The sequence below is a fragment of the Trichosurus vulpecula genome, chromosome 4 (assembly GCF_011100635.1).
Source record: "Trichosurus vulpecula isolate mTriVul1 chromosome 4, mTriVul1.pri, whole genome shotgun sequence".
Taxonomy (NCBI): domain Eukaryota; kingdom Metazoa; phylum Chordata; class Mammalia; order Diprotodontia; family Phalangeridae; genus Trichosurus; species Trichosurus vulpecula.
The window spans coordinates 82044155-82066119 of NC_050576.1; the positions used below are offsets into that span (position 1 = coordinate 82044155).

General features: G+C 39.4%; 2 protein-coding genes across 2 annotated transcripts in view; one reads left to right on the plus strand and one right to left on the minus strand.

Annotated features, from left to right (window-relative positions):
- The window catches only part of TPR (translocated promoter region, nuclear basket protein), an 81874-nt gene extending 61808 nt beyond the window's left edge, over positions 1–20066 (minus strand). The window contains 5 exon segments of the mRNA XM_036754725.1: positions 56–152; positions 1033–1106; positions 15727–15831; positions 19273–19581; positions 19998–20066. Coding sequence (XP_036610620.1) covers positions 56–152; positions 1033–1106; positions 15727–15831; positions 19273–19581; positions 19998–20061 — 649 coding nt within the window. The 5' untranslated portion in view covers positions 20062–20066.
- A 300-nt stretch (positions 20067–20366) lies between these two features.
- The window catches only part of ODR4 (odr-4 GPCR localization factor homolog), a 59854-nt gene continuing 58255 nt past the window's right edge, over positions 20367–21965 (plus strand). The window contains 1 exon segment of the mRNA XM_036754989.1: positions 20367–20481. The gene's annotated coding sequence lies outside the window, so the exon portion shown is untranslated.

Genomic DNA, 21965 nt, shown 5'->3' on the forward strand with positions numbered 1-21965 from the left:
GTAACTTATTTCAGTTACTTAATAAAAGCAAAATTTTAGAACATATTCTTCATACCAGTTAAATATTCAAGTTCTTGTGAACGTCTCTCACTGGTTCTGACCAAGTCTCTTTTCTCAGCTTCCAATTCCTCCTTTGCTCTTGTAAGCTGGCTCTACAAATTAAAGTAAGAGTACAAAGCTGAAACAATGTAACATAAGTAAATTAATTAGATAAGTGAAATTACTGTACTGTAATCCATAGGAAGTAGGCACATGAATTTTTAAGCTAAATTCTAGACATACAAAATACAGCTTAATTTTGTCTGGTTTAAATCAGCTATAGCTTAACTATAGGTATCTTTCTCTTCAATATAATTCACTTTTTCATACTGCTTTATTTTAAGGAAGAATTCTGAATGCTAAACAAATCTAGGAAAATTATGCTCTGGGCTCCAGTTAACACTAGATCCATTATGCTTTATAACTTCTTTCATTTTAAAAGTAATTATTTTTAAAATGAGCTCACTGAATACATAAAGTAATTGGGATTAAAATCTTTCAAAGAGTACATAAGGAAATCTCCCTTTATGAGATAAGGTAACTTAAATGTACAAATCTTCATGAGTTCTTCTGTAAGAAGAGATGGTATTTCAAATGTTTTGTCAAAAAAAGATGTGATTAAAAAATTAAATGATGTGGACATATTTTAAAATTTTATTTTTATTTTTGGAGAGTGACATGGTTTTATCATTATGGTGGCCAAGAAATCCATTACTATAACTAACAGAAGGTTCTTTTCAACTATATTCAATGGAAATATTTTTATTGACTCCCTAATCTAAAAACATTTTCTCCTGTGAAATAATCTGTTGTCAATATAAACTTAATTTTGTTATATTTTTACCTGTCTTAGCCAAGAAGCAATTGATACAAAGAAACCAAAAAAAAAAGTGCACAACAGAAGCAATCATATTTACATAGTTACTAATTTGGAATGTGAACCACAAATAATTTGCAAAACTCCTTTATGCATACGAACAATGATTATTTTACCTGAACAGCAACATGTCGATCTTGAGCAGTTTCCAGTTCTTTGTTTTTCTCAGTCACTGACTTAAACTGTTGATCTAAATATAAAAATTATTAAAAACTAAACATTTATCCAATCACTTACTTAAGTAGAAATAGAATCATAGAACTTTTTATCTCTAAGGGACCTTAGAGAACATGGAATCTGCTTCTTTCATTTTACAGCTGAGGAAACTGAAGCCCCAACAGGATCTGACTTGACTGAAGATATATATATATATATATATATAGATATATGTCGGGGTTCAAAAGTTTCCTAATTTTTCAAATATTATCATCTTCTACCTAATCAAAATATTTTTTGGTTTGGACCAGACCGGTGATTTCATTGAGCAAAATTACAATGAAGAATGCCCAATACCAGTGCAGAAAGTACCTGCTCTAACTTATACAAGAAAGTTGCCTGGGCTACTGGGAGTTTTAGTCAACATGCCCAATTAGTGTAAAAGGCAGCACTTGAACTCAGATTTTCCTAACTCCAGCACTAACCTTCTATCTACATTGTGCTGACTCAACAAAATGTACACCACATACAAAAGTGTTTGTAATGGCTATATTTGCAAAGAAATTAAGAGGACCTGGTCATACGGTGGCTGTAAAAACTATTTTAAAATTAAGTAGACACAGGAAAAAAAAACCTGGGAATTATTTTTGAATTTATGGATTATTATTATTTGGCAGGACTATGATGATGCCTGTAGAACAGGCATAGTCACCTAAGCAGTAATAAAATTAAATAACGAATGAGATTTGCCCACAAATAAGTATTAGAAAGGACCTTAGAGGCTGTTTGGGGATGGTAGATAACATTAAGACACTCACAAAGAAAATGAACGACTTAAAAAAAAAAAATTTACTAGGTGCCAATTCCCATGCAAAGTATTGGATATACAAATATAAAACCAATCAGTCCTTGGTCTTCAAAGAACCTTACATTCTAATGAGAGAAACTAAACATATAACAGAGTAAAGCAAAATAAAGTTTCTTAGTCACCGAGAAAATGAGTACAATTCAACTTTTCCAGAGGCAATGGAAGTTCATTTGATTATCATTCTCAAAACAGTAAGTAGAAAGAGGGCAGGGAAGGGGGTTCTTGTGTATTGGCAGGAAGAAAGTGAGTGAAGAAGCATGTTTCCAGGGAGGTGGTTAGAGTTAGTCTCTGGAGTTCTGGTTTGGACAGTGGGACAAAAATCACATTGTGTTTGTTAGGATCATGAGACAATTATGTTTACAATGTATAACACTAAAACGTGGTATAAATGTAAGCTATTATTTTTATTACTTGAGGCAAAAAACCCACAGAGTATGCAGCCACGATCTTATCCACTCTTATGTTACAATATTAGGGAGAATTCATACTAAGTATGGAAAATAAAGAATGATCTTTAACATACATTGCCACTTTCCTTATTTTTACCATTCAGGCATATCTCCTACACAGTTCTAGCGTCCCAGTAGTCCTCCTCCAGGGTTGAAGAAATAACACAGAAGCAAATGAGCTGAATCTGACAATACTTCATTTGAAATTCTTTTTTCCAATGTCTGGGAAGATTAATGAGACTAGGTCCACTGTCTCTATTTTATAAGTTCACTGCTCTTTTGCTGTTACTGGCCTCTGAAGTGGCAGATAGCTTCCTATAATATTTAACATTTACTGATTTTGTTTTAAAGTTATTTCTTGCATTCCTCCTGTTCATTTAACAATAACAGCTAGTATTTCTATAGCTCTTTAAGCTTTTCAAGTGCTTAACATAGTATCTCATCTGACCCTCACAATAATCCTTGAGATTGATGCTATTAATTTCCCTTACAGATGAGGCAACAGGAGCTGAGAAAGTTTAAGTGATTTGCTCAGGGTCACATAGCTAGTGCCTGAGAAAGGATTTAAACTCAACTATTCCTCTCCCCAGATCCACAACTCTATCCACTATACCACCTAGCTGCCTACAGATTCTTAGAGATATTAAATAAGATTATCTACTTGTGCCTGACTGGTAGTGTTTTTACCCCCCTTCTTACTTGTAGTTATAAACAACAACAGGAAAATGTTTTTCACTGTGCTAAAGCAAAAGTAAGACTAGCATTTAAGAAGAATCAGCATTTACTTAAGAATTTAAGGGATGATGAGACTAACAACAACAGGAATTTAAAATAGTTACAGTCCAAATAAGCAGAGGAATGATATCTTTGAACTCTGTGAGGAGGGAGGATAACTTTCAATTCACTTAGTCATAGATAGAATTTCTGCAATCTAAGGGACCTTGGAAGTTATTTAATCCAATCAACAGTTGTGAATCACCTCTACAACATCCTGCAGGTTATACTGAGAATAAAAGGAAAATCCCCACTCCAGATATTCCTTTACACAGCTGTTAATGATTTCTCTAAAGCAAAGATCTGATCACGTCATTTCCCCCCTTTGCTCACAACCATTCAAAAAACTCCAGAAACTCTCTATGACCTCTATGATTTGACAGATTTAAATCTCTTTATTACAGTTTGGCCCCTTCGTATCTTACCAGTCTTCTTACATAGTACTATCCTCCAGATACTTTCTAGTCCAACATTACTGGCCTACTTGCTATTCATTATACACAAAAGCCTCCATCTCCATGCCTGGAATACTTTCCCTCTTCATTTCTGCTTTTTGGGATTCCTGGTTTTCTTCAAAATCAGCTGAAACACCATCTTCTATGTGAAGCCTTTGCTGATTCATTTCCCCCAAACCTCAACTGCTATGAACCCTTCCCAAATTACCTGTATTCATTTTGTGTATACTCAGTGTAAACTTATATGCATACATGTTGTCTCTTTTATGAGTGTAAGCTCCTTGAGTTTCACTTTTGTCTTTGTTTCTCTTTGTATCTCCAACACCTAGTACAACATAATTGTCTACAGATTGACATTTTAAAATACGGCTTAAAAATACTGCTTGGGTGAACTGCTGTGTTTGTCCTTCGTTCTTGAAGAGGACCATGACATCAGGGAAATGATGACATGACTTGCAGTTGACTTTAATTTGAGTGAGGGAGAGCACTGCTTGGGTGAATGGGATGATGATGGTTGATAGAAAGAAGGTAGAACTACACAATTCCCATTTTGCTTATATTTTCTCTGTCAAGGTGAAACATTTTTGGACTGGAAATAAAAGAACAACAATGGTCAACAGGACGTTTACATACCAAGATACCTGAAGAGATGGTAAGACAGCATCTAACTATCCTTACTTACGGAGTTCAAACCACCAGGCCTGAATGAACTACACTCATAAAAGTTGCCAAAAATTGTTGATAAGTCATTTTTGTTGATCTTTGAAAAACTGTAGAAAAAGGAAGAAATACCATCAGGAATGTTGATGGATAAATGGTATCTTGATTATCAAAAGGGGAGAAAATAGATTCTTAAAACTATAAACCTGAAAACTTAGTTTTGATAACTGATAAAATTGAAGAAAGTATTAGGGACGGCTTGGTAACATATTCGAAGGAGAAAAGGCAGGACAGATTACTTAAGAATGAGTCATGCCACATAAACCTAAAATCCTCTTCTGGTAGAATTTTTAGACTAGTAATTAAGGAAACTACCATACACACAGTTTCTGTATTTCAAAAGGAGACTTGACCAAATCTTTCAGAGTATCCCTGTATACAAAATGGAGAAATGTAAAGCTGAATGACAACAGAACTAGATGATTTCAAAACAGGTCCCCAAAACTAGTGATTAATAGATCAAAGTCAACTTGGAGAGAAATCTCCTATAGAGTGCCATAGCTTCCTATCCTTGACCCCATTCTGGTGAATGTCTTATCAATGACTCAGATGAAGGCATAAATTTTGTAGACACAAATTTGATATATAGTATGTTAGATTACTAGGTTACAGAATCAGGGGCTAAAACAAATTATTCAACAAACTAGAAAGATGAGGTGCACCTAAGATTTTAATTTAATAAAGATAACTAGGCTCATAGTGTTACTCTGAGCATCCACAAAGTTCACTATCACGCCTCTGTGTCTTTGCTGACTTATGACTTACTCCCTAAAGCCAGAATGCCCTTCCTCCTTCCTCTTCTTTACCTGATACTATAGACATTCTTTGAAGGCTAACTCAAATGTCATTTCCCAAATAAAGTATTCCTGGATCCCCTAAATTGATAACAACCTTCTCCCTACATAGGGCTTTTTGTAACTCTCTAATGCATCAACCTTGTAACACTGCATATTACATCAACCTGCACCCGTGCTGCTCTACAAGATCGTAAGTTTCTCGAACAAAGGGGCAATATCTTACACAAATTTTTTCCTTCCCTACAATTCTGTTTGTCGAGTATGTGCTTACTATGTGTGTTGCTGTAATTCCAATGTTTTTAGTCTTTTAATCATAAAAGAGATCTTAGAGGTCATCTAGTCCAGTTTTTACCCAAAATGTGAATCCCAACTAGAGCTGCAACAGCTGGTTATTTAGTCTCTACCTTAAAACTTACAATGATGCAAAATCTACAGCTTCCAGAGGCAAATCATTTCATTTGTGGATAGCTCTGTTTCTTGTGTATCCTCAAAAATTAATCGATTAAGAAGTCAGATTTCGGCAGAGCCAAGATGGTGGCTGAAAAGCAGGGACTAGTGTGAGCTCCCTGCCAAGTCGTTCCAAAAACCTATAAAAAATGGCTCTAAACCAATTCTAGAACTGCAGAACCCACAAAAGGGCAGAGGGAAGCAGGGCTCCAGCCCAGTGTGAGTGGCACGGACCAACCAGACCAGGAGCTGGGCGGATGGTGTCCTAGCGCCCTAAATCAGTGAGCTGCAAAAGTTACCAGACTTCTCAACCCACAAACACCAAAGACAACAGAGAAGGTTAGTGGGAAAAGCTGCCGGAGTGGAATGAGCTCACCCTTGGGATAATGCCCCGAGGGCAGCGGAGGTGGGGCAGCTACAGAAGTACAGCTGCAGTTACTTCCAGCCCGAGGCCCACCTGGTGGGCGGAATTAAGTGATGGATCACAGCAGGAGTGAAGAGCCTGCTGAAGATCTAAGTCTAGTCCGGGTTGGGGGTTCTTGGGCAAGGAGGAGTGCTGGTGTGGCAGCGCATCTGCCCAAGCTTGGAACATAATTCTCTAAACTCTACAAGCAGTCATACCCCACTGAAAAACTCAAGGGTCAAGTTAGTTGGCTGGGAATATGGCCAGGCAGCGAAAACACACCCAGATTTAGTCTCAGACTTTGGATTCTTTCTTTGGTGACAAAGAAGACCAAAACATACGGACAGAAGAAGTTAACAAAGTCAAAGAGCCTACAACAAAAGCCTCCAAGAAAAACATGAACTGGTCCCAGGCCACGGAGGAGCTCAAAAAGGATTTGGAAAAGCAAGTTAGAGAAGTAGAGGAAAAACTGGGAAGAGAAATGAGAAGGATGCGAGAAAACCATGAAAAACAAGTCAATGACTTGCTAAAGGAGACAGAAAAAAATGCTGAAAAATATACTGAAGAAAACAACACCGTAAAAAATAGACTAACTCAAATGGCAAAAGAGCTCCAAAAAGCCAATGAGGAGAAGACTGCTTTGAATGGCAGAATTAGCCAAATGGAAAAGGAGGTCCAAAAGACCACTGAGAAAATACCACCTTAAAAATTAGACGGGAGCATATGGAAGCTAGTGACTTGATGAGAAATCAAGATTTTATAAAACAGAACCAAAGGAATGAAAAAAATGGAAGACAATGAAAATATCTCATTGGAAAAACCACTGACCTAGAAAATAGATCCAGGAGAGATAATTTAAAAATTATTGGACTAACTGAAAGCCATGATCAAAAAATAGCCTAGACATCATCTTTCAAGAAATTATTAAGGAGAACTGCCCTGATATTCTACAGTCACAGGGCAAAACAGAAATTGAAAGAATCCACAGATCACCTCCTCAAATAGACCCCAAAAAGAAATCTCCTAGGAATATTGTCGCCAAATTCCAGAGCTCCCAGATCAAGGAGAAAATACTTCAAGCAGCCAGAAAGAAACAATTTGAGTATTGTGGAAACACAATCAGAATAACACAAGATCTAGCAGCCTCTACATTAAGAGGTTGAAGGGCTTGGAATACGATATTCCGGAGGTCAAAGGAGGTAGGATTAAAACCAAGAATCACCTACCCAGAAAAACTGAGTATCATGCTCCAAGGCAAAATATGGATTTTCAATAAAATAGAGGACTTTTAAGCTTTCTCAGAGAAAAGACCAGAGCTGAATAGAAAATCTGACTTTCAAACACAAGAATCAAGAGAAGCATGAAAAGGTAATCAAGAAAAAGAAATTGCAAGGGACTTACTAAAGTTGAACTGTTTTGTTTACATTCCTACACGGAAAAATGATGTGTATGATTCATGAGACCTCAGTATTAGGGTAGCTGAAGGGAATATTCATATATATATATATATATATATGTTTATGTATATATGTTTATGTATATATATATGTATGTTTATGTATATATATGTATATGTGAGTATGTATGTATGTATGTGTGTGTGTGTGTGTGTGTACGTATATGTATAGAGAGAGAGAGAGTGAGAAAGAGAGAGAGGCCACAGGGTGAGGCGAAGATGAAAGGAAGATATCTAAAAGAAATAAAATAAAATTAAGGGATGAGAGAGGAATATATTGAGAGAGGGAGATAGGGAGAGATAGAATGGGGTAAATTATCTCCCATAAAAGTGGCAAGAAAAAGCAGTTCTGTAGTAAGAGAAAAGAAGGCAGGTGAGGGGGAATGAGTGCACCTTGCTCTCATCAGATTTGACCTGAGGAGGGAATACCATACATACTCAATTGGGTAACTTACCCCACAGGAAAAAAGGAGGAAGAAGATAAAAAAAGGGGGGATGATAGAAGGGAGGGCAGATGGGGGTGGAGGCAATCAAAAACAAACACTTTCAAAAGGGGACAGGGTCAAGGGAGAAAATTCAATAAAGGGGGATAGGTTAGGAAGGAGCAAAATATAGTGAGTCTTTCACATGAGTATTGTGGAAGGGTTATACATAATGATACGCATGTGGCCTATGTTGAATTGCTTGCCTTCTTAGGGAAGGTGGATGGGAAGGGAAGAGGGGAGAGAATTTGGAACTCAAAGTTTTAAAAACAGATGTTCAAAAACAAAAAAAAAAAGTTTTTGCATGCAACTAGAAAATAAGATACACAGGCAATGGGGTGTAGAAATTTATCTTGCCCTACAAGAAAGGGAAAAGGGGATAGGAAGGGAGTGGGGTGACAGAAGGGAGGGCTGACTGGGGAACAGGGCAACCTGAATACACGCCATCTTGGAGTGGGGGGGGAGGGTAGAAATGGGGAGAAAATTTGTAATTCAAACTCTTGTGAAAATCAATGCTGAAAACTAAATATATTAAATAAATTTAAAAAAAGCAAAAAAAAAGTCAGATTTCTATCATAACAATAAATGAATTTTCTAATCTTAAGAGTAAATGGCAAGAACAAGGCTGATAATTCTTTCATGCACTTAAACTGTAATGTGACAACAAAGAATTACCAATTAACAAAGCTGTACATAATAAAATTAATAATTTTTCATCAAGGAACACAATATAAAGAATTAAATGGCTTTTTCTGTGATAATAAGATTTAAAATTCATACACCACTTTTCACCTTCACCATGATTTCACATAGATGATCATGTATGATCTTTTGTCATTTGACCTATCACTATTTGACATACAGTGCAGTCCAAAACAGTATATTTAAAAATTCAGCTTTTGTGGGGGGCAGAGTCAAGATGGCCACGTGAAAACAGCATCTTACCCGAGCTCTCTCACAAATTCTGTCATATACCCCTAAAAAAGTGAATCTGAGCAGATTTGAGAGTTAGAAGCCAGTAGTAGATTGAGTGGGGCAAATTTCCAAGCCAGGAGAGTTCTCAAGGTCGGCAGGACAGATATGTAGGCTGGGAGAGCCTCCTGGCCCTCAGAGCTGCTCTAGACCACACCAAAGCTAAAGCAGCTACAGAAACCAGCTGGGATCCAGATCCAGGCTGGGAGAAAGCTAGGTGCACGAAACCGGCAGAGATCCCCAGGCCTCCCAGCACAGGACAGGAGTCTGTTGAAGCAATGGGAGGCAGCAGTGCAGCGCCTGCAGTCGCAAGACACCTACTCCTGAGGCTTGCAGCTCAAAGGTTTGAAACTCGCCTTCTTGAACTTACAGGAGTCATAATGGCCAGGTAAACGGCTCTCATCCCTCCCTAACTGACACAGAGAACACCTTGGGAAAAACCTTGGAATAGAGGAGCCAGAAGTGGGGCTTCAGTAGCCAAACAGTGGGAATTCCTGAGTCTCAGAAGGGTGGAGCCAGCAAGGGTCAACATCAGGAACCCAGATGTGCTTTTGCACAGCCAGGGGAACCGGCAGACGCCAGCACAGACAACGGCTGAGACCACCAGTGCTGGAGAGCAGCCCCAGGGGAAGAGAAGACTTCTGGCAGCCAGATGACCCCTCCCCCACACCTCAGGAAACCAGAGGCCATAACACACAAAGCCGGTAATTAGGCTCACAATTCCCAGAGCAAGAAACCTGGGACAGAGCTCCCTGAGCCCCAAAAGCAGAAACCCACTTTAAAGCCAGGAAAAAGCTAAGCAACATGAAGAAGAACATGAAAAAACCGAGGACCACTAATTCTTTTTATGGAGACAGGGAAGATCAAAATGCCAATTTGGAAGAGGAAAGCATTGACACTATACCCACATCTGATATCTCAAAAGGGAATATGAACTGGTCTCAAGCCCAAAAAGCATTCCTGGAAGAGCTAAAGGAGGATTTTAAAAACCAAATTAGGGAGGTTAAATAAAAAAATGGAAAAAAAATTACTGGTGAGAATAAATTTTTAAAAAGTAAAATCGGGCAAAATGGCTAAGGAGATTAACAATCTAATTAGAGAGAACTGACACCCTGAAAGGTAAAATCAACCAATTGCAAAGGAGACTCAAAGCAAAAGGAAGACAGCAATGCATTAAAAATTAGAATTGAGCAACTGGAAGCTAATGACTCTATGAGGCATCAAGAAGTAGTCAAACAAAATGTAAAGAATGAAAATGGAAGAAAACGTGAAATATCTGATTGGAAAAAACAACTGACCTGGAAAACAGATCCAGGAGAGACAATTTAAGAATTATTGGTCTACCAGAAACCCATAATGAAAAAAAGAGCCTGGACAGTATCTTCCAAGAAATTCTCAAGGAAAACTGTCCTGCGGTCCTAGAGCCAGAGGGGAAAATAGTCATCAAAGTAATCCACCGATCACCCCCTGAAAGACATCCCAAATTGAAAACTCCTAGAAATATTATAGCCAAATTTAAGAGAAAATACTGCAAGCAGCCAAAAAGAAACAATTCAAATATCATGGAACTACAGTCAGGATCACACAGGATCTTTCAGCTTCTACATTAAATGACAGGAGAAATTGGAATACGATATCCGAAAGGCAAAGGAGGTTGGACTACAACCAATGATTAACTACTGAGCAAAACTGAGTATAACTTTTCAGGCAAGGAGATAGACATTCAATGAAATAAGGGAACGAGACCTTGCAGATGAAAAGGCCAGAGCTCAATGGAAAATTTGATCTTCAAATACAAAACTCAAGAGAGACATAAAAAGGTAAACAGGGAAAAAACCCCCACAAACCTTGTTAATCAATAAGGGCAAATTGTTTACATCCTTATATAGGATTATATCGTTTTATGTATGTTTTATATATATGTATACATATGTCAATCTTGAGAATAGTACAGTTATTATGACAATTGAAAAGGATACACATAGACTGTGGGTGTCAATATAAAATAACTAATATAATGATAAAATCATAATTTAGAGATATAAAGGGAGGATTCTGGGAGAAGAGGTAAGGAGGCAGTAGAAAAGGGTAAATTACGTCACATGAAGAGGCACAAAAATATATTCTAGTAGAGGGAAAGAAGGGAGGGAAAAGAGTAGCATATGAGATTTACTCTTATTGGATTTGGTTCAAGAAGAGAATAACATACTCTGTTAAGTATAGAAATCAATCCTACAGGCAGTAGAAGGGAAAAGGGGAAAGAAAAAGGGGGGTGGTCAGAAAGGAGGGAAGAAATAGCAAGGGGAAAAGGGTAAGATAAGGGAGGGGAATCAAGAGGGAAGGTAAATTGAGGAAGGCGGTGGGCAAAAGTAAAACTCCTTTGAGGGGTGGAAGGGAGAAATAAAAGCATAGATGGGGGGGAGGGGAAACAGGATGGAGAAAAAGACACAGATAGTAATTATAACTGTGAATGTGAATGGGTTGAACTCTCCCATAAAACAGAGGTGGATAACAGAATGGACTAAAAACCATAATCCTACAATATGTTTTTTACAAGAAACATTTTTGAAACAGGGAGAATACACACACGGTAAAAGTGAAATGCTGGAATAGAATATATTGTGCTTCAGCTAAAGTAAAAAAAGCAGAAATAGCAATCCTAATGTTAGACAAAGCAGATGCAAAGATAGATCTAATTAAAAGAGATAAGGACGGACACTATAACCTGCTAAAAGGCACCATAAACAATGAAGCAATATCATTATTTAACATATACGCGCCAAGTGGTATAGCATGCAAATTCTTAAGAGAAGTTAAGGGAGTTACAAAGGAAGAAATAGACAGTAAAACCATACTAGTGAGGTACCTCAACCTTCCCCTTTCTGAACTTGATAAATCTAAACTCAAAATAAATAAAAAAGAAGTTAAGGAGGTGAATGGAATTTTAGAAAACTCAGACATGACAGACCTCTGGAGAAAACTGAATGGAGATAAAAAGCAATATACTTTTTTCTCAGTGGTACATGGCACATACTCGAAAATTGACCCTGTACCATGGCATAAAAACCTCACAATCCAGTGCAGGAAGGCAGAAATAGCCAATGCATCCATCTCAGATCATGATGCAATAAAAATGACTTATAATAAAGAACCATGGAAAGATAAACCAAAAATTAATTGGAAACTAAATAATCTAATCCTAAAGAATAAGTGGTCCAAAGAACAAATCATAGAAACAATTAATAACTTCATTCAAGAGAATGACAATAATGAGACAACATACCAAAACTTATAGGATGCAGCAAAAGCAATTCTTAGGGGAAGTTTTATATCTCTAAATGCTTACATGAATAAGATAGAGAAAAAGGAGATCAATGAAATGGGTATGCAACTGAAAAAGCTAGAAAAAGAACAAATTGAAAATCTCCACTTAGATACCAAATTAGAAATACTGAAAATCAAAGGAGAGATTAATAAAATTGAAATCAAGAAAACTGTTGAACTGATAAATAAAACTAAGAGCTGGTTTTATGAAAAAAAAAAAACCAATAAAATTGATAAATCCTTGGTCAATTTGATTAAAAAAAAAAAAAAAGAAAACCAAATTACCAGTATCAAAAATAAAAAGGGTGAATTCACCTTCAATGAAGAGGAAATTAAAGCAATAATTAGGAATTATTTTGCCCAATTGTATGCCCATAAATTTGATAACCTTAGGGAAATGGATGAACATTTACAAAAATACAAATTGCCCAGCTTAACAGAAGAGGAAGTAAATTACCTAAATAACCCCATCTCAGAAAAAGAAATTGAGCCAGCCATCAATGAATTCCCTAGGAAAAAATTTCCAGGGCCAGCTAGTTTTATACGTGAATTCTACAAAACATTTAAAGAACAATTAATTCCCATACTTTATAGACTATCTGGGAAAGTAAGTGAAGGAGTCCTACCAAACTCTTTTTATGATACAAATACAGTACTAATACCTAAAGCAGGAAGAGTCAAAACAGAGAAAGAAAATTATAGACCAATTTCCCTAATGAATATTGATGCAAAAATTTTAAATAAAATATTAGCAAAAAGATTGCAGCAACTTATCAGAGAATAATACACTATGACCAAGCAGGATTTATTCCAGTAATGCAAGGCTGGTTCAATATTAGGAAAACTATCAGCATAACTGATTATGTCAATAACAAAACTAGCAGAAACCATATGATTATCTCAATAGATGCAGAAAAAGCTTTTGACAAAATACAACACCCATTCCTATTAAAAACACTAGAAAGTGTAGGAATAAATGGAGTCTTCCTTAAAATAATAAATAGCATCTACCTAAAACCATCAGCGAGCATTATATGTAATGGGGATAAGCTAGATGCATTCCCAATAAGATCCGGGGTGAAACAAGGATGTTCATTATCACCCTATTATTCAATTTGGTACTAGAAATGCTTTAGCATTAAGAGAAGAAAAAGAAATTGAAGGAATTGGAATAGGCAAAGAAGAAACTAAATTATCACTTTTTGCAGATGATATGATGATTTACTTATTAGATCCTAGAGAATCAAGTAAAAAACTACTTGAAATAATTGAACTTTAGCAAAGTTGAAGGATGTAAAATAAACCCACATAAATCCTCGGCATTCCTATACATTACTAACAAAGCCCAACAGCAAGAGATAGAGAAATTCCATTTAAAGTTACAGTAGCCACTATAAAATATTTGGGACTCTACCTGCCAAGACAAACCCAGGGCTTACATGAACACAATTACGAAACACTTCTTACACAAATAAAGTCAGATCTAAATCAACGGAATAGCATTAGATGCTCATGGTTAGGCCAAGCTAATATATAAAAAAATGACAATTTTACCTAAATTAATTTACTTATTCAGTGCCATACCAATTGAAGTACCAAAAAATTATTTTACAGAGCTGGATAAAATAATAACAAAATTCATCTGGAAGAACAAAAAGTCCAGAATATCAAGGGAATTAGTGAAAAGAAATGCTAGGGAAGGTAGCCTAGCCATACCAGACATCAAACTGCACTATAAAGCAGCAGTCATCAAAACTTCCTGGTACTGGCTAAGAAACAGAGTGGTGGATCAGTGGAATAGGTTAGGTAGACAAGATGCAGAAGTCAAGGACTATAGCAATATAGTCTTTGATAAACCCAAAGAATTCAGCTTCTGAGCTAAGAATTCACTATTCACAAAAACTGCTGGGAAAATTGGAACACGGTAGGGCAGAAACTGGACATAGACCAATATCTTACACCATATACCAAAATAAAGTCAAAATGGGTTCATGATTTAGAAATAAATGCTGATACTACAAGCAATTTGGGAGAACAGGGAATAGTTTATTTATCAGATCTATGGAAAAGAAAAGAATTCATGACCCAACAAGATATAGAGAGCATTACAAAATGCAAAATGGATAATTTTGATTATGTTAAACTGAAAAGTTTTTGTATAAACAAAGCCAATGCAACAAAGATTAGGAGGGAAGCAGAAAATTGGGAGAAAATCTTTACAACCTGTGCCTCTGTGATAAAGGCCTCATATCTAAAATATACAGGGAACTGAGCCAAATTTATAGTAATAAAAGCCATTCCCCAATTAAGAAATGGTCAAAGGATATGAACAGGCAGTTTTCAGAGGAAGAAATTATGCTCTAAATCACTATTGATTAGAGAAATGCAAATCAAAACAACTCTTAGGTACCACATCTCTCCTGTCAGATTAGCAAACACTACGAAACAGGAAAATGAGAAATGCTGGAGAGGATGTGGGAAAATTGGAACATTGTTACATTGTTAGTGGAGTTGTGAATTGATCCAGCCATTCTGGAGAGCAATTTGGAACTATGCCCCAAGTTCTATAAAACTGTGCATACCCTTTGACCCAGCAATATCACTCCTAGGGCTATATCCCAAAGAGATCACACAAGTGGGAAAGTATGTACGAAACTATTTACAGAGGCTCTTTTTGTGGTAGCAAAGAATTGGAAATCAAGGGGATGCCTATCAGCTAGGGAATGGTTGAACAAGTTGTGGTATATGAATGTAATAGAACACTATTGTGCTATAAGAAATGGGGAAGATACGGATTTCTAATAACCTGGAAAGACCTACATAATATGATGCTGAGTGAGAGGAGCAGAATCAGGAGAACACTGTACACAACCACAGACATACTGATTCCATGATGAGACTGATAGACTTGGCTCTCCTCAGCAATACAAGGCTCAAAGACAGCTCAAAAGGACTCAGGATGGAAAAAGCTAGCTACATTCAGAGAAGGAACTGTGGAGTCTGAATGCAGATTGAGGCAAACTATTTGCTCTCTTTTTTTTTCTTCTTCTTCTTTTTTGGTTTTGTTTTTTTCTCTCGTGATTCATTTCGTTGGTCATAATTTTTCTTTCCAATTTGACTATTGTGTAAATAAGTTTAATTTGAAGGTTTATATAGAATCTGTATCAGACTGCATGCCGTCTTGGGGGGGAGGGGAAAGGGGAGGGAAGGGAAATAAATTTGAAACTCAAGAACATGTAGAACTAAGTGTTGTAACCTAAAAATAAAAAATCTAATTAAAAAAAACTCAGCTTTTTCTATTTTTATTTTGTTTTTGTTGTTTTTCTCCTCCAAAGATAAACAAAATAGGCTGGAAAGCAAATAGAAGAGACAAACTATCCAGCTCAAACGCTGAATGAATGATGATAGCACATACGTAATTAAGAAACTTTTATGCATTTTCTCAGGAGCATTAGAAGACTTCAACATACCTCCAAATACTCTTACAAATAAAATTATGTCACTTACTGAGTTTTTCCAGTTCTTGACGCAAAGTTTGGCATTCTCGGCTTTCATTTACAAGTCTCTCCTGACACTGGGATAGCCGCTTCTCTACCTCAAAGTACTGTTGTTCTGGGAAAAATAAAAAGCAATGTCACAATTTGTTTATGTTATGTTCATGTAAACGTAAAAATGTAAACTATTTTAATAATAAACTTTAATTTCCTGAGCTTTTGAAGGGGGAAAACTAGTAGAAAGTAGAGAATCTGAGTAAATGTGAATAAAATCAGAGAGCTGGGAGCAGTTAGTTAAGCTATTTCACTTGCGAAATGAAGAAAGGAGGTCCAAAAAATTTAAGGCACTTACCCAATTTTATGCAACTAGCTAGTGTCAGAGCAAGGAAAGGAACACTCAAGTCAAACTTCTAGTCCAATATTCTTTCAACTATCCCCAGATAATTTGCATTTTAAAAGGTCCTGTTAATGACTTTAAAGTATACTAAGGCAATAGATCAAATTCAGGAACAAATGTATCCTAGAGAGCAACATACTGTAGTTGAAAACCACAGATTAACATTATTGATGTATTCTACTTTTACTTCTTTTGTTAAAAATTTCTCCATTACATTTTAATCTGGTTTAGAACAGCATTTTGACACCTCTGTACTACAGCATTAGCCACTGATGCCTCATCTTGGTGTGTAGTTGATTCTGGACACCTGAAAGCTATATCAGTGGAGACTGGCACACAGTAGGCCCTTCAATACTTGTACAATAAAAAAATCTTAAAAGACAGGCTTGAAAGCATATTATGTCATCTGAGGACCAAGTTAGTGGCTGGCACAGTACTCTGCACAAAGCAGGTACTTAAAGAATATTGAACTGATTAATTAATGAGGCATTGATCAACTTTAGGGGGATCAAGGCTTCTCATAGAAGTGGTCTGGTGGTCAACCAGAATGTTGAAGAAAACTAGTTACTCCAAGGGAGGAAAGGGAAGGGCACTAAACTGGAGATCCTAGATATTATCTTGGAGCTGTTGTTGTTTATTGAGCAGGTAAGTGGCATGGTCAGAGATGTGTTTAAAGAACATTCAGCATTTATGTGGAGGACAGATTGAAGAAGAAAAACACTTGTGGGGTAGTGGTGGGAATTGAAGGGAGGGACTAGGACAGAGACAATATGAGTAGAGAAATCTAGGGATGAGTAAAAGTATAAAGACTGACCCGGTAAAAATGGCCCCTTTATGTACAACACTAGAAAATGGGAATGCAAAAACTAGGTGACAAATTGTTTAAGACAGATTTCTTAACCTAGGATCTACAGACTGCCAAGGGGAATAGATTTCAGGAGGTGGGTTGTGAACTTAGATGGGGAAAAAACCAAAAACAAAATGCCACATCTTCACTTTGACTAATCTTTAGCTGAAATTTATCATTTAAAAAAATTATGAAAGGGGTCCATAACATGAAAAAGGTTAAGCACTTCTGGTTTAGATGAATGAACTAAATTTTCTGTAGGGAAAGGTTTTAATACTATTTTTCTTGATCTGAGCCATTTTTTATTATACCATTCAGTGTAAACTCCCTTCATCTTAAAATCTCTGGACCCCATTCCTGATTCCTTTCCCTCAGTCTCTGATGAGGTAGCTCTTCTCCTTGCTAAGGTCAACATCTCTACACACATTTGATCCCTTCCCCTCTCCTGTCTTCTCCAGAAGACAGCAGTCTCATTTATATAATCTTCCACTTCTACTTACCTATAGGTAACTTCCCTACTGTCTTTAGACATATCCCAGTCCCCTATCCTGAAAATAACCTACTGTCCCTTAAGCCACTGTCCTATATCTCCTCTCCCCTTCTCAGCCAAACTCACAGAAAAACTTATCAGTACTTCTCTTATTCCTTAACCCTTTGCAGTCTGGCTTCTGGCCTTATTACTCAACTGAAACTGCTCATTCCAAAATTATGAATGGTCTCTTAATTGTCAAATCTGATGGTCAGTCCTCATCCTTTTTGACCTGCTTTATTTCACACTGTTGATCACCCTTCTCTTCCTGGATTCTCTCTCCTCTTTGGGTTTTTATGACTGTTCTCTTCTGGTTTTCTTCTTAACTGTCTGGCTTCTCCCTTTCCACTGCCTTTTTTGGGTCCATCATCCATTTCACTTCCCCTAAATGTGGGTATCACCTAAGGTTCTTCTCTTCCCTCCCTTCATGACCTTTTCAGCACCCATGGGTTTAATTACTGTATCTATGTAAATGACTTACAGATCTACAAATCTACCCCCAGTATCTCCTCTGAACTTCAGTGCGGGATCACTAAATGCCTAATGAACAGTTCAAACTAGATGTCTTCTATAGCCATCTCAAACTCAGTATTTCCCTTCAAACTCTTCCATCTTCCAATATTCTCTAATCTGTTGAAGACACAACCATCTTTCCAGTTCTCCCACATTTGTAACCTTGGTACCATCCCAGATTCGCAAACCTCTCACTCTGCATATCCAATCAGCTGCGAAATCTTGCCATTTCTATCTCCATATTTTTCACATCTGACCCCTTTTCTCAGGTACCTTAGTTCAGGTCCTCTTCATCTCTTTCCTAGATTTTTTTAACAGCCTCCTCATTGGTTTCCATGCCTGAAGTCTCTCTCCACTGCTGCCAAAATGATGTTCCTTAAGTACAGTTCTGACCACAGCACTCAAACTCCAGTGCTCCTGGACTCCCTCCAGAATAAAATATAAGCTCTTGCTTAGCTTTTAAAGCTCTTTACAATCTAGGCCCAACTTATCCTTCCAGGTGCAATGGATTTTACTCCCACTTCTCACACTTTGACATCCAGGCAAAGTGGCCTTAGTCACAACACTCTGTATCTCTCTGCCTGCGCACTGGGAACATTCCAAGCCTGGAATATACTCCCCTTCCATCTTAAAGAATCCCGTTCTTCTTCCCAGACACAATTCAAGTATCACTTTCTACATGAAGCCTTTCTTGATTCCTCCAGCTGCTAGTGCCCTTCTTTCCTAAACTACTTTGCATTTATTCTCTTTATATTTTTAAGCTTCAAGAGCTTAAAACTGCACTAAGATTTTTGTCCTATGTGTCTCCCCTAAATTGGATGTAAGCTCCAGTCGTTTCATTTCTTTGTATCTGCATCCTTATTGTTTGGCCCACAGATGCTTTACTGATGGAATGACTGCTCCTCGTAGCATATTGTTTACAGAACCAGGCTATCAGTTTACCTCAATATGGAACGAAGAAAGGCTGAAACTGGAGTCAAAGGCCTTATATTCAGGTCTTAGCTTTGCTACGTTTTATTTGTACACCAGAGGGGCAGGCCTCGGTTTTTCACATATATAGAACGCACAGTTGGCCTGGACGACCTGGAGGGGGCGGATCCTTGCACCACCCTCGGAGCTTAGCGTGGATGCGCGTCCGGACCCCGAGTGGAGAACGCCTTTCCCTGACGCTAAATTCGGCAGCTCCCCACGCGAGGCCCGGAGTGGGGAGGAGGCGGGAAGCGCTCCTCGAGCGGGGTCACTGGAAGGGGGAAGATCGGGGGGCCCCACTCACCGCTCTCCACCTTGAACTTCTCATGCCGCCCCTTCAGGCAGTCGATCTCGCTCTGCTGGTCTGCCAAGAATTTCTCCAATTTGGCCTGGACGGGCTTGGGCAGTTTGGTCAGCTCCTGACGCTCCAGGACCTGCTGCAGCACCGCCGCCATGTTGCCAATGTCCGGATCTCCCAGCGGGGGAGGTTGGAGGGGGGCCGAGGGCAAGGACAGGGAGGCCGCGGCCGGGGCCGGGGCCGGTGCCCGCGCCGAATCCTCCCGTGCTACACCCACGCGCACACCCGCCTCCCTGAGGCTAGCTCGACGCGACCCTGGGAAACCAAGAGACCGTCTGAAGAGGAATCTTCGACTCCCCGCCCCGGGGATGCGCGCGCACGCCCAACCCCCCTTCTCCCGCGTAGCTGGTGCTCACACAGACTCCCTCGAGCACCCTGGGAAACCGAGTCTTAGAGGTAGGCGTACATTCCTGGATGCGCGCGCACCCTTCCTGTTGCCTCCCCACCCCGCCTCCTTCACAGCATGCGCACAGAACGCCGGGAAATGTAGTAGTCGCCCTTCCATTTCTCTTCCTCCTACGTCACCCCAACTCCACCCTCCAACTCCAGCACAGTCCTTGGAACCCAATCCCCTCCGCCCTCCTCTTATCTCCCCTTAGTTCCCCCCGCCCTCTTGTATGTGAAAATGGTCTGCGAGGCGAGGCGGGGCTTGGGGGGGCGGTGCTACTTACTAGTCAACCCGCGTCCCGCCCCAAGGAGCCGAGAGCTCTTTTCACTGAGGTTTCGGGACGTCATGGGTCGTCGTCTTCGGGTGCTCCTAGTCAGAGAGTCACTAGAAGGCATGAGTCCCGAGAGGCGGAGCGGGGCGGGGCACGTTGGTACCGCTACCGCCACACTCTCTATGGCCGCCCGGAAGGGGGAGGGAGGGACAGGGGTCGCCTCCCTATAGCAGTGGGGAAGATTGGGGGTAAAGGGCGGGGCTCCGTTTTCCTAAGTCAGTTAGAATGCGCAGTCGACTCGCGTCATCAGGTTGCGCCAGCTGCTCTCCCCTCCCCCTGCTTGGAAAGGAGGCTACTGGCCGGAGACGAGGGGCGGTGTCTTCTGTCTGAACACGAGACAGTGGGCGGCTAGGAAGGAAGCTGGGGCTGCTGAGACGGTAGCTGCAGCCCCCATCGCCGCCTCCAGGGCCCGTGGGCGCGCCCCGCTTCCACACATGTGAGTCAGCCCGTGGCGGAGCTGAGGCGGGAACGTGGGCTCCAGAGGGAAGGGGAGGCTGCCCGGAGCTGGGCTGTCAGCCCTGGGAATAGGACGCCGGAGCCGAAGGGCGAGAGGCTGACATCTGCTCAGGCCACGAGGCGGAGGTGGAGTGGGGGGCGGGGGCAAAGGGACTATTCGCGAACGCCTAGCTCCGTGTCCTATTTTATGTAGATAAAGAAACTGAGGCCCTGGGGGTGGGGCAGTGGTTGGGCCAAATTTGACACACAGCTTGTTAATAGTGGAGTCTGGAACTTGGAACCTTTGAGGACTAGCTCCCTGGCACCTTGACTTTCATTAAAAGGAGGAAAGAGTGGTTTGGCTGATAACTTGGGTTGTAACACATTATTGGAGCTGAGAGGAACCTTGAAGAATATTCAGTCCCAAGCCATCATGTAAAATAATGTTGGCCGTTGAAGTGCATAACCTGGAAGATTAAGTCACCTGCCCAAGGTCATGTTATCGTTTGAAGTGTTTTGATTGTTCCGGGGGTACTTGCTATTCACTTCAATATATATTTAGCACCTACCCTGGGAAGTACTGTCCTAGCTTTTGGGGAAATTTTAGTTAGAAGATAGTGGTCCTTGACTTCAGGAAGACATACCCAGACTATGTGTATGAATACAGATGAATACAGATTCTTAAATCGTAAAACTTCCAGGATTTTTGGGTCACTTTTTATGTATCCCATGCCTTTTCACTTGACTGTGTGTCTCATTTCTGGAATACCTTACCTCTTCACATCTTTCTCTTACATTCTCTGGCCTCTTTCAAGAGTTGGTTCAAATAACAATTGCATGAGGTTTTTCCTAGACATCTTCCCGTCTTCTTCTGAGATTATGTATGTGTAATTAAGGTGGGACTTTCTTTTATTCTTTTTGCACTTAGGTAAGTGCCCTTGAAGAGTCTAGCTGATGGGATGCTTGTGCTTGGACTTTAATTCTAACAGCCTCTGCTTGAACCCCAATTCCAACACATATCCAGTTCTCAAAACATACTCAGTCCCAGGCAGTCCCTCTCTAGCTAAAGGGCAGCATGACCCAACTTAGCTCTGCTTCTTCCTTAGTAAGCAGCTATGCCTAATTATAGATTGATTTCCAGAGGCTGATAATTGACATCATAACCATATTTACTATTTACTGACCTTTCTGACATGTGTCCCAGACATAGTATTTTGTCTAACAAGCCACTAGATGAGAAAATATATAGCGATTTCCCCTTTAACCCCAACCGTTAGTGAACTCAGTCATGTTTCACAGTAAAAACCACACCCCTAGTAACCTCTCTGTGGGCTGTTTCCTAGAGAACTCTGGGTAATACACCTGCACAGTAGATACTAAATGTACATGTTCAAGAACCAACCAGTCCTTAACCATGCCTTAACCACTCCCTAATCCTACCTCAAAACACCTAACTGACGTTTCCCCCCTTTAATCCCCTAAGAG